Below are 19,427 nucleotides of genomic sequence, written 5' to 3'. Positions count from 1 at the left end.
ACACGCGGTGGCCAGGGAAAGCCAAGCTTAGGACAACGGCCTTGGTTCACCAGTTGCTGAAGTCCAGGCTAAAAATAGGACACTGTCCATGGAAGTGTCAAGTCCCCGCCTCAGGCTGGGCACCACCCTCAAGTGCCGGGTCCCTGATCTGGGAGACGCTGGTGGCAGCCAGCTCTGGACCTGCTACTGGCCTGCAGAGCGGGCCTGCAGAGCAGGCCTGCAGGGTGGCTCCCAGGGCCCGCGGCCTTCCCTGAGTGAGACGAGTGGCCTGGGTGTGTCCTTTGTGCCTTTCCTACAGAGCAGCTGGGTAGCAATTCCGGAGTGGGGCTTGGGGTGGGAGAAGATGGCACAGGGTGGCCCAGCCTGGCACCCTGGCTGGGAGCTCCTCCACGGCTCTCCTTCCACCCCAGGGCACCCAGGGGACAAAACCCCCAACGGGGGTATCAAGGATGCTGGGCCTGGAGCTGAGCAGGGGAGCTGTGGCCCTGCCCAGCACCTTGGCAAGAAGGGACCGCACGAGGCAGGGGCAGGACCTCCCTGAGCTCCGTGGGGGCTCCCCGGGTCTCTGTCCCCAGCCCCTCACCACGGCTCCTCAGGAGCTGGCCCCAGCTCCAGCACGCCGGCCATTTAAGGCTCCACCTCAGCCCTTTAAATGCTATTTTTTCAGACCACATTCTTGAACTTGGCAGATAACGTGGAGCCCGACAAGAGCCCTATTTACCCGGGAGCCGTGAATGGGCCCTTTATAAGAAGCTTCATTAATATTTCTACCTATTGGCCAGCTCTCGGCTTCCTCCCCCTGTGCAAACAGATTCTCCACACAGAAAGACTTTTCAAACGCTCCTGTTGACTTTGACCGGCGGGAGGGGGCGGTGGGCTGCGGCGGGCGTGTGCGGGGAGGGGACCTGCAGGAAGGAAAGAGGCCGCTATTCAGCCGCGCTGGCTGGCCAGGTATGCCCAGCTCACAAAGGCACACTGAGCCCGGCCGCCCTGCGAATTCCAGAGCCCTGGCAGGGGGACGGTCCCTGTCACTTCACAACCTGGGCCGGGCTGGCCAACCCTGGACCTACTGTGCGCATGTGGGTCTGGTCCACACCCAGGCGGCAGCAGCGTGGAGAAGTGCAGACCCTCCAAGCAGATCTGATGAACTCGACTGGTCCCTCAGCAGCCCCAGTGGGTTGCTATGCAGGACAGGCTCCCAGAAGCAGGGGTCTACCGGGTGGACCCTCCCCAGGAGCCTCCCCGCGGGCTGTTCCAGGGCCCAAAGGCCATGACAGGCCTGAAACAGCGGGAGATGGCAGCCACTGAGGCTGTTTCGCTGTCTCCTTGGTGGCCTCGGCCTGGCCCCCAGCTGGGGCTCAGGAAATGAATGAACAAATGCCAGAGTGAGTTGCCAGGTCCAGGGAGCCTCGTGCTAGTGACAGAACTGATTCCCTGTCAGCAGCTGAGAAAACTGTGACCCCTCTGTCACCCTGAGGTCACACAGCGTTGGGAGGGACCTTCTAACAAGGCAACGGTTGGGACCAGCCCCCTGCACTTTGGGGATGCGCAAGCAGAGCGTGTGAAGGCCGTGCCTCTGGCTGAGGGAAGGACACTGTGGGGCATGCGGTGTCACTGAGCATGCTCACAGGTGGCACAGGCCACGTGGTAGGCAGACCCAAGTTCAAATGCGAGCAATGCCCCCCCCCCAACAATGACAGGTGAGTGAATGCCTCCCCTTCCATGTTTATTCTATGTGTCCGGCCCTCTGCTGGACCCTGGGGACGTGATGGTCCATAAGGCAGACTGTGTCCTTGCCGTCACAGGGCAGAGAGACAAACAGCAATCAACAAAACTGAATGTGAATCCTGGGGCAGAAGCAGAGAAGGATGGCAGACAGGACATGAGCATGGGAGGGGAGGGAGCCTGTCACCCAGGGGAGTCCAGGAATGTGTCACTGAATGGTGACTTCAAATTCAAACCTGAAGACAGAGGAATCAGTCATGTAAGGAACCAAAGCAAGGGCACTTCTAACAGGAAATGGCACGTCCAAAGGTCCTGGGGCAGGAATTGCTTGGTGATTTGAAAGGGAATCCACATAGCAATGACGTTCCTCACCTACGTGGGAGCAGCCACATGAGGCTTAGAATTACCCCCTCAGGGAGTCCCTGGAGAGAAGACGGCATAGCATAGATGCTCAGATGCTTGCTCTCACCTGGCCTCAGACCTCTGCCACTGCTCAGGACCCTATCAGCTGTTGCTTCTTCTTCCCATCTCTTGGGGACAGCAGGGACAGTGCCTCAGCCTGAGGTGATGGCCCAGGACAGGCTCAGCTGAGCTGAGGGGCTGGATGAGGTGCCTGTGAGTCTTGGCGATCTACATCTTGCCTTCTGGGGAGGCCTGCCAGCCTCTCTGCCCTGGGCTGCCTGGACGCCCTGCCCAGGTCTCCACAGCCAAAGGCCAGGCCTGCATGAGAGCACAGAGCCCGCCAGCCCGCACCCACTCCTGGCCAGCCTCTAGGACTGGGTTGGAAATACCTCCTTCTCTCCCCAGGGGCCGGGGCTGGCCCACCACAGGGGCTGAGGTGGCTGGACTGCAAGGGGCCAGCGGGCTGGCCCCAAAGAGGCCTCTTGGACTCCCAGGCAGGAGGCCCCTATCCCGGGCTGGTGGGGAGGGGCTGTTTCAAGCCTGAGGTGTCCATGTACTGCCCAGGAATCCCTCAAAGGCTGCTGTGACATCGGAGCCCATCACCCAGCTGAGGGTGGTCGTGGGAGTTCAACAGTGGAACAGCAGCGCGGGCTTTGCCAACCAGGACAGCCCTGCCTGGCCCCGAGAAGAGCGTGGGGCTGGGGTGGAAATCGAGGTCACCAATGGATGGACGACCCACCCGGCCCCAGCTTTGCCTCTTGGACAGACCTGACATTTGTGAAGTTCCATCCTCCTCCTGCACCACATGGACCCTCATCCCTGTTACAAAGGCCACTGCTGGATCCCAGTTGTGCAAACACGTGCTGAGCCCCCACCGCGCTGCCCCTCACAGGCATCGGTAGAGAGGGGGCCCCTCGTCTTCAGCCTCAAAGAATTCTTCCCGGAGGCCTCGAGATGGGGCGAGGAAACCAGACCAAGGGCAGAGGAGGAGAGTTCTAGATCTCAGACCTGGTGCCTCCCTGTGACTGTCTGCAGGTGATGGTCCCAGCTCAGTCTCCTCCTGTCCCTCGACTTTGGGCAATTTACCGAGCTGCCCCATACTTCAGTGTCCCCATGCCTAACGGAGGGAGAACAAGTAACACCAGAAATCTGCTGCGATGACTCAATGACATCCATCGACACAGAGTGCTCAGCTCGAGGCTCGGCCCACCGTGTGGGACCTGCACATACATGCTGCTGTTCGGGGTGGCCACAAAGAGCACACTGTCACCACTGGGAGGGTGGCAGGAATAAAGTAGTGGCAGTATAAATACTAGTAGTGGTAGTTAGTTGTAGAAGTACTAGTAATGCCAGTAGCAGCGGGAGGTAGAGGAAGGGGCAGTTAAGAAGGGCTGGTCGTGGGTGGGAGAGGTGCTGCTGGTAGGGTGGGGACGGGGTGGGACGTGGGAAGCCCCTGCAGGCAGTCCTAGAGGTCGGGAGCAGCACTGGTGAAGGGTGGGGGTAATGGTGGTGACGGAAGAGCTACCGTGGCAAAGGAGAGCCGGAGGGGGCCTCGTGCCGGGGGAGGGCAGGAGGTCTGAGAGGGCTCAGTCCCCTTCATTTCTACGGAGAAGAGAGAGGGTCCCGTTTCAGGAAATTGAAAGGGAGCAGGGTGCAGTTAGAGAGGCTGGTGAGAAGAAGGAAGGGTGCAGAGCCCTGGCACTGGGCTGATGGAGTCCACCTGAGCTTGGTGAGGAGCTGACTCCCTCTTGGGGACAGTCTTGGGGTGTGGGGGGCTGCCTCTCCCTCTGTTTTAGCCAGCTTTCCTCTGCTGTGACTAAAGGATCTGACCAGCGCAACTGTAAGGGAGGAAAACGTATTTGAAGGTCTCAGGGTTTCAGAGGTCTTAGTCATGAGAAGGCTGGCTCCCTTCCTGGGGCTTGGGGTGAGGCAGCGCATCAAGGCCGAGGAGCGGGACAGAGGGAAGCAGCTCCCATCACGGTGATCAAGAAGCAGATACAAAGTGTGTGCCCCAGCCACGCCCCCAATTAACCACGCCCAGTCACCCACACCCAGTTAACCACGCCCCCAGTTAACCACACCCCAATTAACCACGCCCAGTCAGCCACACCCAGTTAACCACGCCCCCAGTTAACCACACCCCAATTAACCACGCCCCCGTTAACCACACCCCCAGTTAGCCATGCCCCCAGTTAACCACGCCCTCGGGGGGGCCTCCAGTTACCACTCAGTTAATCCCTATCAGAGGATTAATTCACTGATTGGGTTAAGACTCTCACAACCCAATCATTTCTCCTTGGAACCTTCTTGCATTGTTTCACGTGAACTTCTGGAGGACACCTCACACCCAGACCCACCACGGCCCCTCAGGAAGACAAAGCCGTGTTTGCTCTTAGAAATTCCAGGTCCCTGGAAGCAGGCAGAGCCTTAGATTCCTCTGGGCGCTTCTCCTCCCTGAGCTTTAGGGCGGTGTGTCGGGGGCTCTCTCAGCCCACAGAGCCAGGAACAGTTCTGGGGACATACTTCTGCTGCTCCTGGGGACCCACTCTGAGGACTTGGCTGCTGGACCAAGATCATGTGCAAGCCCCGGCTCTGCATTGCTGCCCAGACACGGAGTGAGCAGCAGGGCCTGGCAGACACCCAGGTCTTGGGAACTCGGTGTCCTCCATGCTGATAGGGGGCGGGGCTCCCTGGGAAGAGCCCAAAGGAGGGGGCAGGCCCACACTTGGCTCCTCCAGAAGAGTGCGTGGAGGGGAGCTTGACGCCAGGCCTGGTCCCTGGGCTTCCCAGGGCGCTTGCATCCTCTGGCAGTTTGGAGAATGAGCCCCTGATCATTCCAACCTTCCGTACCTCTTGGCAGTAGTTTGTTCTTCTGCTTGGGCTCCCTCTGGCCTTTGCACGTGCTCTTCTCTTTACCCGAAATGCTCATCTCTGTTTCACCTGCCCCCATGTCTACCCATCATTTCAAGCCTCCTCCAGGAAACCTTCCCAGACCCCCACCTGCCACCCTCAGTCCCGGCAGGAATAGCGTTCCTCTTCTGTGCTCCCGCAGAACTGAACCCACTCAGATTCTCCCATGGATTCTGCCCCAGGGAGCGTAGGATTCCATGAGGTGGACAGATGTGGATACTTTACCCTCACCCCTGCCACATCAGAGAGAATGCAGCCACTCTGTCCACAACCAAATGGCACAGGGGACCATGGCCCCGAGTCCGTGACCAGGCAGGTCAGGGAATGCTGAGTTCACACCTCATGGTGAGCAGCTCTGTGTCACCTCTGCAGAGGAGACCAGGAACAGGAAGAGTCTGGAAAACTCTTAAAGGGTCCCCAGAGCCCCTCGGCAGGACCGGTGGGCTGCCCCCCTCGGCCCGGCCTATGATTTCTCAGTGGATTCCAAGTTAGAAAAGTGAAGAGATCCTCCAGGGACCCGCTGAGATGGCTCACCTGAAAGTCTATTCTCAAGAGAAGGGTGGGTACCCTGGAAAGAGCAGACACAAGGTCCCCAAGTGCCCTCAAGGGTCCCGGAAATGGCTGCATCAGAATCCAGCACAGGGCACCTGCTGACCAGGCTTTGGTCACAGAGAAAACCCAGAAGCTGAGGTTGTCAACTCAGGCTGTGCTTTAAAAATACCTCTGTCCCGACTCCACCTCCAAACTAATTAATCAGAGTCTTCTGGGGAGGGGCCCAGAGTTTCCAGGTGACTCCAGGTGGAGATCCCCTGCTTTACAGTTTCCCCAGTTTCCCTGGGGAAGAAGGTGGGCAGTGAAAGGTGACAGGAAACCAGTTTCAACAGGGACGATTAAACTGGGTCAAGGTGTGTGTGTGAAAGGTCAGCTTCAGTGTTCCAAGAAGTCCAACTTTGCAAAACTCCTCCTGGAAGGAAGCTACAGAGGACAGAGGACAGGACCCAGGCTCTTCCACTTAGGACCGACTTTGAGCAGGTTGCTGAACCTCTCTGAGCCTCGGTCTCCTCATCTGTGAGATGAGGTCAATTGTGCTGGTCACAGAGGGTCACTCTAATAATTAATTAAAACAAAAAAAAGTATTGAAAAATATTTTGAACAAAGTTCCAAGTATTGAACTTTGGTTCAGTGATCCTGAACTCCCATCCCTCTGACCTAGAAGGTTCCAGATGCATGAGGCACCGTCATGCGAGAGATGCTCCTGAGCACCCTTGACCGTTCTTGTGTGTACGCTGATTGTTTTGAGAGGGAAACAAGCAGCTCACAGGAATCCAGGGTGAGCAGTGGGCGGCTGAGACTCCGAGGCAGCTCCTTCCATAACCAGGGAGCAGATCTAGGTCCTGGAGAGGACAGGGAGCTTCAACCTCCTGGAGTCCTTTGGTTTCACAAGTGCCCAGAGAGGCTCATCTGGCCCCCAGAGGAAGGCTGGCTTCGGGGTTTCTGTCTCTCTTGCTGGGCCCTCACCTTCCCAACAGGCCCGTAGAGGGTGCCTCTGGGGTGGGGCCAACTCTAGGCAGCAGGATGGGACCCCCGTCCTCACAAAGCTCCTAGTGTGGGAGGAGAGGGGACAGACTTTCAGGAGCAGAGTGCCCGTGGCCTCTTCCTTAGGCCACTTCTCTTGACCATCAAGGCCATTGCTGCCTCGGCCTGGACGGACCCCTCCTTCTGTTTGTGAAGTGGGACGAGGGCCACACGGATTTTAACCCAGTGAGGCCTTCAGGTCCTTCCTTAGGAGAGTTTGGTGGGGCGAGTCCTGTGGCCTACACACCTGTGGAAGATTCCAGCCAACCCTGGAACTCTCAGACAGCTGCCAGACCCGTGTCTCCCTGCAGCCCGTGGGGTGTCGCACTGGAAAATGGGCGTGTGCGATCCAGGGAGAGCCCCCGGGATTGCTCCTGCCGCCCCACTGACCCCTGCACAGCTCCCCACCCAACACTGTCTGGCAGGGGGACCCCCAGGCTGCCCCAGCCTGACAAATGGGGACAAGCCCTCCTGGGCCGCGTGCGTGTCACGGCGGTGTTGGAAAGAGCAGGGGGCACACCTGGACCTAGCGGGGCCGGTCCTCCCCACACTGGGAATTCTAAATTTGCAGCAGCTGGCTGGATTTGAGAGGCCAGCGCGACCCAAGCGGGAGGAATGTCACCCAAGTTTGAGCACATTTGAGAGTTCTTTGTAGCAGGAGCTGATGATCTGCGTGATGAATGAGTCTCTAACCGAATCCTTACATCATGAAGCGGAGCGTTTGTGGTTAGCCCGGAGGAAGGGAGGGGGAGAGACGGACCCGGGAGCAAAGCGGGGTGCAGCCGGCGGCCTCACCAGCCTCCTCTCCTCCATCCTGCCTCTGTCCAGGCTCCTTCCCTTCCTCCACCCGCTGTCATCGCTGAGCTCTTCCTGGGTACCCGGCCCTGTGCTGGCTCAGAGACCACAGGGACGAAGGAGACGCTGTCCCTGGCTCCCACTGGCAGGAGGAGGGAAGCTCGAGGGGCTGTGGGGACACAGACACAGCTCTGGCCTGATCTGGTGACAAGTCCAGGGCGTGAAAGGCAGCCCTCCTGGCAGAAGGGACAAGGGCACAAGAGCCAGGAAAGCTCTGGGCTGGATCGCAGGCTGCAGGAGTCGGGTAGTGGACGGGACAGCTGGACAGAGAGACAGCGGAGGGGCCTGAAGTCCCAGGCTGGGGAGCTGGACTCCACTCAGAGGCCCAAGGGAGGCCCAGTAGGGTTTCCCACAAGAGTGTGGCTGGGGCTCCAGGGAGGCCAGGGGTTGGAGGAAGGACCCAGGGGCAGAGGTGTCAAGGGACAGTCCTCTGCTTCCTCAATCACTGTGCACTCCTTCAGGCCTCTGAGGCCCTGCTTCTCCCTCTCCACTACGCTGGGCTGGTCAGCCCTGGATCGGGCTCTGGAGAAGGTGTGAAAGAGCAGGACCACACCTGACAAAGAGGCCTTTGTGGGGCGCCTGGGCCACGGCGGGGCTCTGCTGCCCCCTAGTGGGGCCCCGAGATGCGCCCTGCAGCAGCTGCTCAGGGGACCTGGGTTTCCGGCATCTCTCCCTCCATCACAGAGGAAGAGGGGCAGCCTGCTAATAGAGGAGAGACCCAAGACAGAGCAGGGAAGGCTGGAGCACACCGAGGGACTGGGAGCCATCGCGGCTCAGGTGTGCCGTGGCTGGGGCCCGATCTTGCATGTTTAATCTCCCCGAATGAATAAGCACAGACTCCAGAGGAGAGCCATCAATAGTGGAAGTGGAGAGGGTGGTGGCGGTAATGGCAGGGTCGTGGCACTGCTGGGCACATGGTTGTGTTGGTAGGTAGTGGAGTCCTGGTGGTGGTTGGCGATGGCTTGTGATGATGGTGGTGGTAGCCATGACAGATGGAGATAATGGTGGCTGCTGTGAGCCTTCCTGGGTGTGTCCTTAGGTGCCTCATCTCTCCCTGGCACAGCCCTGGAGCAGAAGTGCTGGGGCACAGGACGAAGCCGGTTCACGTTAGTGTCCAGTGAAGGCTTATTTATGCTCTCACCTGTAACCTGGGGGGGTTCTGGCTGCTCCTGCCCCACATACTTAGTGTGCGGCATCTCCTCCACTGTGCCCATCCTGGGGCGTGTGCATTGGTCCCTCCCTACGGTTTTAATTTCTCCAGCGTTTATCAGACATCTGGGTCTCGCCTTCTATGAAATGTCTGTTGAAATTTTGCTGTCAATTAGAAATTGAGTTGTTAGTTCATCTTTTATTGACTTGTAGAAGTTCTGTATACATGTCAGACCTAAGTCCTCTGTCAGATAGATGCTCTGCAAATAACCTCTCTCCGACTGTGTCTTGCCTTTGAATTTCTCGTGGTAGAAGCTTTTGATGATCCGAATTTTAAAATTTGAATGCATTTTTTTTAATGGTTCATGCTTTTTCGTGAGTTGTCTGGATAATCTTTGTTCATGCCTGATGTTATGAAGACATTTCCTAGATTTTCTTCTAAATTTGGGCAAATGTTTCATTTCAAATTAATATCGTAGGGGCTGGAGAGTAGCTCAGCGGTAGAGTGCTCACTTTAGAGCGCTCACCTAGCACATGCAGGGTGCTGGGTTCAATCCTCAGCACTGCACAAAAATAAAGGTATTGTGTCCAACTACAACCAAAATAAAATAAAAATTTAAAAAATTATATTGTAAATGATGTGAAGAATGAAGTCGAGGATTCTGTGTTCCTTTATGTAGATATCCACTAAGTCTAGCCTAGTTTATGGAAAAGAACATTTTCTCCCAGCTGAATCACAAGGGTTCTTTGTCATGAATCTGGTGATGCAAGCGTCTTCTGTTCCACACAGCTATCCTGCCCCAGTACACATTATCTTGAATGTTGTTGCTTTCCATTGTCTTGATATCTGATAACAAAAGTCCTCTGATTTTGTTCTTCTTCATTATTAACTAGAATACAGCCTTGCATTTTCATGTCAATTTTAAAATCAGCTGGTCAATTTCCATTTAAAAAAGTCTGCTGGAATACTGATTGGGATTAAATAGAATCTACATGTCAGTTTGCAGAAAAGTAACATGTTCACAATGCTGTGTCTTCTTATTCATGAAAACAGTAATATAACAGTAAATAACAGTCCCTTTTATTTAGGTCTTCTTGAATATCTCTGAATAATATTTTGCCATTTCTAATGTGTGGTTTTTACACATCTTTCACTAAATTTTTTTCTAAGAAGTTTATTTTTTGATGCTGCTCTAAATGCTAAATTTAAAATTTTTGATTATGTAATTAACATATAGGGTATGCATTAATCAGTTTTCCATGACTATACCAAAATACCCGAGGGTGGATACTTTATTTTTAAAAAGGGTGTTTAATTCACAGTTCCGGAGGCTCAAGGGCACATCACAGGCTTTGACTCAGCTCAGGTGAGGGCCCCCTTGTCTGGATCATATCATGGCAGATGGCATCATGGTGGGAGAGATCTCATGGCAAGACAGGAAGCCAGAGCATGGGCAGAAGTCAGGCTCACTCTTTATAACAACTCACTCTTGAGAGAACTAACTGGAACTAACTGGAGGTCTTACAAGGACTATGTTAATCCCTTCCAATGGCGATGGCAGCAGCCCCAAGGATGGAACTACTTCCCACTAAGCTCCAACTCTTTTTTTTTTTTTTTTTTTTTTTTTTTTTTTTTTTTAGTTCTCGGCGGACACAACATCTTTGTTGGTATGTGGTGCTGAAACCCTGGCCGCACGCATGCCAGGCGAGCGCGCTACCGCTTGAGCCACATCCCCAGCCCAAGCTCCAACTCTTAAAGGTCCCACCACACCTCATACTGCCACAATGAGGACCCAGCTTCCAATGCACGATCCTTTATGGGCCAGACTCAAACCACATTGATAATGTGTGCACAGTGACAATGTACACAGAGAGTTTGCTAAAGTCATTTATTAACTGCAGTAGCTTGTGTGGAGAGTCTGTGAAAATGAGTTTTCCCAACTTGACTTCTTTCTTTCCAGTTGCTACATCCATTTTTTTTTCTTTTTCTTGTCTTACTACATACAGCTGGACCTCTGCACCTGTGGGTTCTGCATCCAAGGATTCAAACAGCTGTGGATCCCTCATGTGGTTCAGCCTGCAAGGGCTTCATCTGTACTGAACACATCCGACTTTTTTCCTGGTCACTATTTCCTAAGCAATGCAATATGTCAAATATTTCCGTAGAATTTACATTGCATTTGGTATTACAAGTGACCTAGGGATGATTCACATTATATGCGAAGATATGTTCGTCTCTAAATGGAGTTATGACTCTACAGGCTACAGGTGGCATCAGGAGCTACCGCCTGCAGTGTTTGATTTAAGCTCTTCAGTTGGGATGTGCATAGCTGCTTCCTTCTGTGGGGGCTTCTCCTGCCTTCACAGGAGACAGTGCCTCTTTCCCCTCTTTTTGTTTTTTCCAGGTGAGAAACAGGAATAGTATTTCTTTCCCGATCCACCTCAGGGGTTGAAAAATGGAAAGAAGATCATTTGGGGATTTTTATTTAGGCTTTCAGGGAATTCGTTACCGTGTGCGAATAACTTTCAGTTCTGTCTCATGGAACTCTCAAAACGACCATGTAGAATGGGAGAGGACCACTCACCCGGTTCACAGGGAGGACACAGGCCAGGGGGGCCCGGCTCAGGGGCCACTTAGTGGCAGGGCTGGGGACTGTTTCTTGGCTCTACAGACCTCTCCCTGTAGCCAGTCAGAGGATCCTGTAACTAACCTGACAAGTGGCTCTCACGTGCACACCTCCAGTGCTTGGGCAGCTTGCTGCCACCCACGGTGGCCCGTATTCTAGAAATTGGCTTTGATGGTTGGCTGTCATTTGTCACAGTACACAGCGGGTGGATTTTAGGATTTCCAGCTGCTGTGTGTTCAGGGGGAGAGGAGTTTGTGGAAATATTCAGAGAACATATAGAGCCAGCCAGAATGACAGTACCACTGATAATGCCGACCCGACAGTGTCACTTCCTTCCTGGGACACACAGTGGCTTCCTGGTTCCCTGAGGAGTGAGCCCAGCTCCTTGATGTGCCCCCCATGAAATGAGTCCACCTCAAACCACCTCTCCCTGCCACACCCATCTCCACGCCCCTCAGTGTCTTCCTGAAGCAAGTGTCCTCTGTCTGGACCACCCTCACCTCCTGGCCCTTGGCTCCTACAAGTCTCTGAGCTCTGCAAAGGCCCTGCACACTGGATTGTTCTCCTGTCCACTCAGTCGGACTGGGAGCTGGGAGGGACAGGTCTGCTTGTGATTCTTCTGCCCTGGTGCTCAGCCTGGAGAATGGAACAAAATGAATGGTTGCCCAGGCTGCGCACTCACAGACATCTCTGCTGCTCTCGGAAGCCTGAGGGGAAAGTCAAACAGCGCCCTGGCCTTGGATTAGCTTTGGCATTATAGACGCAGGCGCTCCAATATTTATCCAGATAATGGAAACCTGCTCTCAGCTCAGCGACAGGCAGCCGGGACCTCCCTAGAGCTGTCTGAGACCTGGGCCCCTCCCTGGTGCCCAAGCCCCTCCCCTCTCTGTGTGCAGAACTGAAAAGTTGGAACTCTTGGGAGAGGGGCCGGTGTGTGGAGGGACAAGCCTGGTCCAGGCTCTGCCCAGGGTAGCTCTGTGGCCTTGACTGTGTCCTTCGTATCCTGGTTTCCTGTCCCTTTGTGAACAAAGGAGGCTGGTCTGGGTGGTCCCATGGGTCCCTGCTGATGGAACTGGCCAGGAGTAAGAGTCTCAGTGAGGGGGCCTAACTTGGGACTTTCCGGGCTCAGCGTGGGGTGGGTAAATCTTTAACTAGCTAGCCCTGGGCAGGCGGGAGCTTTACGGATGGATGACCGCCGGGCTGGCGGGTTGGGGGCGGGAATGAACCCTGTGGAGACAGTCCCCGTGCGGCGGAAAAGAGCTGGTATTGGAGAGCGAGCCCTCCAAGCAAAGAATCCAGACTCGGGCGGGGCTAATGCCGGGCGCAGAGCTGGACATGGAGGAACGTGGCTCTCCCGACGGGTAAGCAGAACCTTGGGACAGTTCCGGGAGCCCGACCGTCGCGCCCAGCAGACAGCGCAGGGCTCAGAGACCCTAACTCACGTTGCTGCCACAGGGACCCCGCGCGGAGCGTGGAGCAGGGGTCAGAGGGGCCGGAAACGCCCATCCAAGTGGTGCTCAGGTGGGCATAGGTTGACCAGGAGGTTCCCCGGGCGAAGATGGGACCCACGGAGCTATCAGGATGGACCATCTCTGCTCCCTGGAATCTAGGGTGCGTCCGATGAGCGCGGCCGAGCTGCGTCGAGGAGAGCAGAGCGCGCTGCACTGCTCGGGGACCCGGACTCTGCAGGTGAGAAACCCCTCCAGCCACCCTACAACAGCACACCGGGGCACCCGCCTCTCCCGGCATCTTGGCCCTTTCCAGAGTGTCCCCCACCGCCCCCCATCGCCGTCCCCAGGTGAGCCCCCCGGGCGGGGGCCCGGACGTGGCGTTCCGCTTCGGCGCGGTGCTGGACGGGGCGCGCACGCAGGAGGACGTGTTCCGGGCGTGCGGAGTGCGGCGGCTGGGCGAGCTGGCTCTGCGCGGGTGAGTGGCCCGGGCGCGGCGCGGGTGAGTGGCGCGGGTGAGTGGCCCGGGCGCGGCGCGGGTGGGCTCCCGCACCCACCCAGTGCGCTGCCCCAGCCAGTGTCCATCCACGCTCTGCCGCCCGCAGATTCTCCTGTACCGTCTTCACCTTTGGCCAGACGGGCTCCGGGAAGACCTACACGCTGACCGGACCGCCGCCCCAGGTGCGCGGAGCCCCCGCCAAGCCCTCCAAGATCGGGGCTGGTGGGCGGGGATCCTGCGAGCTGCAGGCAGCTGGGTCTCCCCGCGGACTGGGCTTGGATGATGCGGCCCCGCCCCATTTATTGGCAGAGAACTGAGGATCATGGAGAAGGGACTTGCCCGTTTGGAGCCTTTGGGTTCGATGTTTGATCCCTTTACTTAACTAGTTCTCAGTTTCTTCATTTGGAAATGATGAAAAACCTGATAAGGAAATGATAGTGGGGATTAAATGAGATATTTGGTAGGAACTGGGCAGGGTTCCTGCGCACAGCACGCGCCCGGGAAGAAGGGACTTATCACTGGGCTGCTGCTGCGGGGCCAGCGCCTAGGTTCAGCTGGTTTTGCCCCCAGGGGGACGGGGTGCCTGTGCCCCCCAGCCTGGCAGGCATCATGCAGAGGACCTTCGCCTGGCTGTTGGACCGCGTGCAGCACCTGGGCGCCCCCGTCACCCTCCGTGCCTCCTACCTGGAGATCTACAACGAGCAGGTCGGGAAGGGAGGAATAAATGTAAAGAGCCCAAAGGGAAAGGAAGACGCGTGGCTCTCCAAAGGAGCCAGGGTCAGGGGGCCGAAGGGGACGTGGGAACCTTGTCGAGAAGGGCTGGGCGGATGGAGCGCAGAATCAGAGGGAGCCTTCCTCTCCCCTGCTCCCTCCTCTCCCAGGTTCGGGACTTGCTGAGCCTGGGGTCTCCCCGGCCGCTCCCCGTTCGCTGGAATAAGACCCGGGGCTTCTACGTGGAGCAGCTGCGGGTGGTGGAGTTCAGGAGTCTGGAGACCCTGATGGACCTTCTTCAGATGGGTGCGAGCTCCTGCAGGAGCTGCGGGTGGCGGAGGGCTGTGCCTCCACCCAGAGAACTCCCCTGGGGGAGAAGGACCAGCAAACCTGCAACTCAGACCTGGCCCAGTAATGTCCCCAAGGCCTGGGATGGTGCCTTCCAGACTCCTTAAAGCCCAGACCTCCCTGCAGGTCCAGCCTCCAGCTGGGTCAAGCCTCTTCCCAGCAGCCCATTTCCAAGCTCCAGGCCACACCCCTTTAGGCTCCAGGACCTCCCCCTGCCCTGCCCTGTGGGTAGAGGTGGAACCTCTTAGCCTAGGCTGTTCGGCCCTTCGGTCCCAGCCTGGTTCCTTCAAGCTTAGAATATTGATAGAATAGTTATGGCTCATCCCTCCTCCGGCAAGGACCCAGGGTGCGGGTCCCCAGCTCTGCCATTCCTCGGGTGACTCTGTGCCTGGTCTCCGCCCGCTCCTACACATCAATAGGAGAGGTGTTTATGGATGTCAGGGTGACGTCATTCTTCTGGGTTCTCTCCCCTCTGCTTAGTCCTGTCTGCTAGAGCCAGAGCCGCATCCCATCTTTTCCTGAACCAACACCTGTTCTGCCTCTGCCTCTGTGTGCCGGGGGCTCTCTGCCCTCTGCTCTCTTCCTCTTTGGCTGTGACCTTCTCTTCTACCAAGTGCAGCTCCCCGCGGTCGCCCCTCCAGGTCTCAGCCGGAGAAGGAGATCATCGCACACCCTGAACCAGGCCTCCAGCCGAAGCCACGCTCTGCTCACGCTCTACATCGGTCGCCCCACTGTGAGTGCCCGGATGGGGAGGGAGCTGCCCAGGGCGTGTGCGAACCACCTTGGGTGTGTGCTGGAGGTGGGGTGGCAGTGGAAACGCTTGGCCTTGCCACCTCGTGACTTTGATGGGAACCGTCCTCCCAGTCCCCATCAAGCCCTGGTCCCTCAGCCCCAACAGATGCCTCCCGCGGACCCCGGGGCGCCCCCTGTTGGTGGGAAGCTGTGCTTCGTGGACCTGGCCGGCAGTGAGAAGGTGGCGGCCACAGGATCCCGTGGGGAGCTGATGCTGGAGGCCAACAGCATCAACCGCAGCCTGCTGGCCCTGGGTGAGGCCTGGGGACGCCAGTCTGGTCTCCTGTGTCCCTCCTGTGCACCTGCCCAATAGCTGCCCCCAGCGGGGACCAGAGACGTTGTGATGCATAGGGGTGGGCCCAGGAGCTGACCGGGAGACAGGCCTGGGCTGTCTTTCTTCCCTACTTAGAACGTTGTCTTTCAGACTGTAAACTCCCAGGGTCTCGAGAGTGACATGCCAACTTAGGAGGTGCTGGTTCACCTAGAGACTGAGGCCCAGAAAGGGAGAGAGCTGCACCTATGTCCCCACCCCAGGTTATGGGACCTCGGTCCTTACGGGCCTGGGCCTTAGCACCTCCCAGTGCCACACACGGGAGGTGCTCACGAAATTCCTTTTCATTCAGCCATTGATTAGAAACTGCCTGGGTCCCTAACAAGTGCCAGGACCCTGCTGGGCATTGGAGACTAGGGTGGCCAGGCCATCTGAGCGGTCAGGAGGCCCAGGCTGGCAGGGGACACCCGTCTGAATGAGCAGTGAGACTGTGTGGAAGATGGACTTTTGGAGTGGCCTGGGTCTGGGTGGAGCTCCGGCTCTGTAGCTGTGTGACTCTGAACAAGCGGTGCAACCTTTCTGGGCCTTGCTTTCCCCACCCAGGTCACTGCATCTCCCTGCTGCTGGACCCACAGCGGAAGCAGAGCCACATTCCTTTTCGGGACAGCAAGCTCACCAAGTTGCTGGCAGACTCACTAGGGGGGCGTGGGGTCACCCTCATGGTACCCTAGGGGTCTGGCTGGGAGGGCAGGGCCTGGGGGAGGGACTCCCAGGGAGGAGCACTCAGGGGGTCCTCTCCAGGTGGCCTGCGTGTCCCCCTCTGCCCAGTGCCTCCCTGAGACTCTCAGCACCCTGCGTTATGCAAGTCGGGCCCAGCGAGTCACCACCCGGCCTCAGGCCCCCAAGGTGAATGGGCTCCCGGGTGCAGGGACGGGCCGGGGAGGTGGGCTCCCATCAGGAGGCAGGAGTCGCAGCCTGAAGGCCTCACGGTTGAAGTCTGGGCCTGGGTCAGAGGTGGGCTGAAAGCTGGAATCCTGGAAGTGACATCATGGTTGGCAGGTGGGACCAGGGTCCCAGCCAAGGTCACAGTCAGCTTTGGGCAGGTCCAGGGTGGGGTGGGATCTGGGACGTGATCCAGAGCCTGGCCAGGACCTCAGCTGGCATCATGGTTCAGTGCGAGTGGAGCTTGGGTCTGATACAGGGTCCTTTGAGAGGCCAGAATCTGGGCCTTTGGAACAAAAATGAGTTGGGTTTGGACCTAGAGCCCAGTCCAGCTCAGATTGGGGTCTTCCAGGAGGACACAGTGGGCAGCACATGCCAGCTCCCGATAGACACAGCCTCGTGCAGGGCTCGAGGCTGGCAAGCGAAACATGGGCTGGATTTTAGGTCCCATTCACTCCCCACCCCTGCAAGGCCTTGTGCAGTGCACAACTTGTACAGCCTTAAAGGGTGGCTCTGGGCCTCTTTTCTCTGCAGTCCCCTATGGCAAAGCAGCCTCAGCGTTTGGAGACTGAGATGCTACAGCTCCAGGAAGAGAACCGTCACCTGCGGTTGCAGCTGGACCAAAGGGACCCCCAGGGTAGGAGCTCCCTGGGGGTGGAGGTGGAGGTGGATGTGGCTGGGTCTGCTGCTCCTGTGGATCTCGTCACCGCCCACTCCCACACAGGCCCAGCACTCCGGGGAGCCCGGGTGGCCTGGGCCCAGCGGAACCTCTACGGCATGCTGCAGGAGTTCATGCTGGAGAATGAGCGGCTCAGGTGCAGCCCAGTCCCAGGGGGCCACTGACCACCGCCCCTCCCTGCCGGGTGCTTCGGTCAGGATGTCCTGTCCCCTGCCCCCTCGTCCCCCAGCTTCCTGTAGCTGGTACTGGGCTGCAGTGAGTAGGGCCTGACCGACATCCCAGCACCCCGTCACCTAGGGGGCCTGTCCTCTCCCAGGAAAGAAATAAGCCAGCTGCAGAGTAGCCGAGACCTGGCCCGCAACCAGCAGCGCGTCCTCTCCCAGCAGGTCCTTGAGTTGGAAAGGTGAGCGCGGCCGCGGCCTAGAGAGAGGGAAGCCGGGAACAGAGGGACTTAGTGACATGGCGGTCTGACCTCTGGGTCCACCTGGGTTCAGTTTCCAGCGCTGCCAGCTCCTGGCTGTGCCCGGTTGGGCCTGTCACTTGACCCCTCGCTGCCTGGGTTTCCTCTTCTCTAAGATGGGGTCCTGGTTCACCTGCGCCTTGGGGCCTGGAGGGCAGGGGAAGGGGCCCTGGGCACAGGATGTGCTGCTGGCTCTGCTGAGGGGCCTTAAGGCCAGCCCAGGGGGGCAGCGGCCACAGGCAGAGCTCTTTTGCAGGCGCCTCTGCTCTGCCCGCGCCCCCTGCCAGCCATGCCCTGTGCCCGGCCCACCGTGCTCCTGCCTGATGGTGCCAGTCGCCCCCTGCCACGTGAGTCTCCCCACCCAGCCTGCAAGGGTGACAAACTAGGATGCCGCGGAGCCTCTGATGTGCCCACTTACAGGCACTGCCACCCCTCTGCTCTTGTCCCTGCTGCCACCTCTGCCCTCTGTGCCGAGTGCCTCTGGCCCGCTGGGCCTGCCCGCGGAGGGAGCACCACCAGCCGCAGGTAGGAAAGGCTGGGCAGGGAGGACCTGGGGGACCTGGACCTTGATCTAGAGGTCGAGAGTCAGGGATCGGGGACCCCAGGGATCCTGGGTTCCGGGCTGCATCACAGTGGGTGAAGGGCTGGCTTGGGGCACCCAGCCCAGGGTGCGGAACGTGCCACCCACCATCTCTTAGGAACACAGCCCTCGATTGCTGGTTCACACCTGCACCTGAGTGGTTGCCCATCTGTGCATTTGCTGCTCCTGCGCCTGCTGGCCTCGTCAGTCCCCTCCCCTGGGCTCCCAGCTGCGGGCAGCCTCTGTCCCAGGTGCCCAGGGTTCAGAAATAGCCCAGGCGCGGCTCCTGCCTGCCAGAGGCTCCCAGTCTCAGGACACTACATGAGTCACCTGTAGCCCAGAGGAAGGCGGCCAAGACCCCGCCTGTTACAATGGCCTGACACTCTGGGCACCTGGTGGGACAGGCATGGCCAGGAGTCATGGCCAGCACCAGGAAAGCAGGACAAGGAGAGGCAGGACTGAGGTCACCCAGTGTGGGCTCTGATCTTCCTATAGGTGCCAGACCCCGAGGCCCCGGGCGGCTTGCCCCTGTCTGCCCGGCCCCCCGCCTGGGCACCCCCGTGCAGCCCCGGCTCTGCCCAGTGCCCAGGAGGGAGGTGAGCCCAGCCCTGGGGCCGTCTGAGTGGGGAGGAGCCCTGGGGAGGCAAATGCTCCCCTGTGACCACCCGCTCGCCCTGGCCAGGAGCCACAGTGACTGGACCGAGACCCGCGTCCTGGCAGAGGTGCTGACCGGGGAGGAGGTGGTGCCCTCAGCCCCCCCGCTGCCCATAGGGCCCCCGAAGACGCCGCCAGTGCTGAAAGGTGAAGGGGGAGGGGGTCCTGGGGTGCTCAGGCCTCGGAGAGGGGCCCTGGGGTGCTCGGGCCTCAGGCTTCCGTCTCTGGGCGGTGGGCTTAGGAGGGACTACTCAGAACCATCGGCTCCAAACCTTGGAATTCTGTCTTTAGGGCCCCAGGCACAGACAGCTGTCGGGGAGGGTGTGGGTGCTGCTCCAGAGGGTGTTGGCCCGCTGGGCTTGAAGGAGGCCCCAGGAGGGCAGGAGGCCCCGGGAGGGCAGGCCTCCAGTCTCGCTGCTCCATAGGTGGGGCCGGGGTCCCGAACCTCGCCCAGAGACTGGAGGCCCTCAGACTGCAGATCGGCAGCTCCCTGCGACGGGGCCAGAGCCAGCCACCCACCAGCAAGTGTGCTCAGAGCCCAGACGGAGCCCCCCCTCCCCACTGAAGGCAACGTGGAGACCAGGAGTCTGCCATGCGCCCCGGGCTGGCTCTCCCGGTTCTGTGAATGGCAGGGGCTGTGGCTACTCAGCCCGCAGCTGGACTGGGCAGAACATACCTCCAGGGCCTGGGGGGCTCCTTGGGAAGACAAGTGGAGGATGCTGCCCTTGAGATAAGACTGTCCTGAGAAACCAGGCAGCAGGGGACAAAATGTATGAATAAAGAGAGGTGTTGGCTCTGGG

The 19,427-nt window shown here is 58.4% G+C and overlaps 1 protein-coding gene across 5 annotated transcripts; it reads left to right on the top strand.

Annotated features, from left to right (window-relative positions):
• Positions 1-12,412: 12,412 nt before the first annotated feature.
• Kif12 (kinesin family member 12) lies at positions 12,413-19,427 on the top strand. Of its 5 annotated transcripts, none has more exons than XM_078048017.1 (19): positions 12,444-12,604; positions 12,699-12,764; positions 12,854-12,932; positions 13,042-13,169; positions 13,297-13,372; positions 13,761-13,895; positions 14,072-14,207; positions 14,891-14,982; positions 15,139-15,295; positions 15,916-16,034; positions 16,114-16,218; positions 16,789-16,891; positions 16,979-17,069; positions 17,250-17,336; positions 17,650-17,740; positions 17,814-17,918; positions 18,469-18,569; positions 18,656-18,774; positions 19,053-19,427. In XM_078048017.1, exons 1-19 carry the CDS (start codon positions 12,558-12,560, stop codon positions 19,190-19,192), a joined length of 1,977 nt encoding a protein of 658 aa, XP_077904143.1. In that variant the 5' UTR covers positions 12,444-12,557; the 3' UTR covers positions 19,193-19,427. The 5 variants fall into 5 exon arrangements, with proteins under 5 accessions (XP_077904145.1, XP_077904143.1, XP_077904142.1 ...); XM_078048016.1 differs by having other exon boundaries at positions 14,072-14,312; XM_078048019.1 differs by lacking the exon at positions 14,072-14,207 and having other exon boundaries at positions 12,413-12,604.

This window comes from Ictidomys tridecemlineatus, chromosome 4 (assembly GCF_052094955.1).
Source record: "Ictidomys tridecemlineatus isolate mIctTri1 chromosome 4, mIctTri1.hap1, whole genome shotgun sequence".
Taxonomy (NCBI): Eukaryota; Metazoa; Chordata; class Mammalia; order Rodentia; family Sciuridae; genus Ictidomys; species Ictidomys tridecemlineatus.
This window is presented reverse-complemented; position numbering and strand designations above follow the sequence as displayed.

Bases quoted from the DNA above. Each gene is read 5' to 3' on its own strand.
- Kif12 (XM_078048016.1), top strand. From the start codon at position 12,558: ATGCCGGGCGCAGAGCTGGACATGGAGGAACGTGGCTCTCCCGACGG. The intron at 14,983-15,138 runs GTGAGTGCCCGG...CTGGTCCCTCAG, and splicing joins TCTACATCGGTCGCCCCACT to CCCCAACAGATGCCTCCCGC. The intron at 18,775-19,052 runs GTGAAGGGGGAG...GCTGCTCCATAG, and splicing joins GACGCCGCCAGTGCTGAAAG to GTGGGGCCGGGGTCCCGAAC.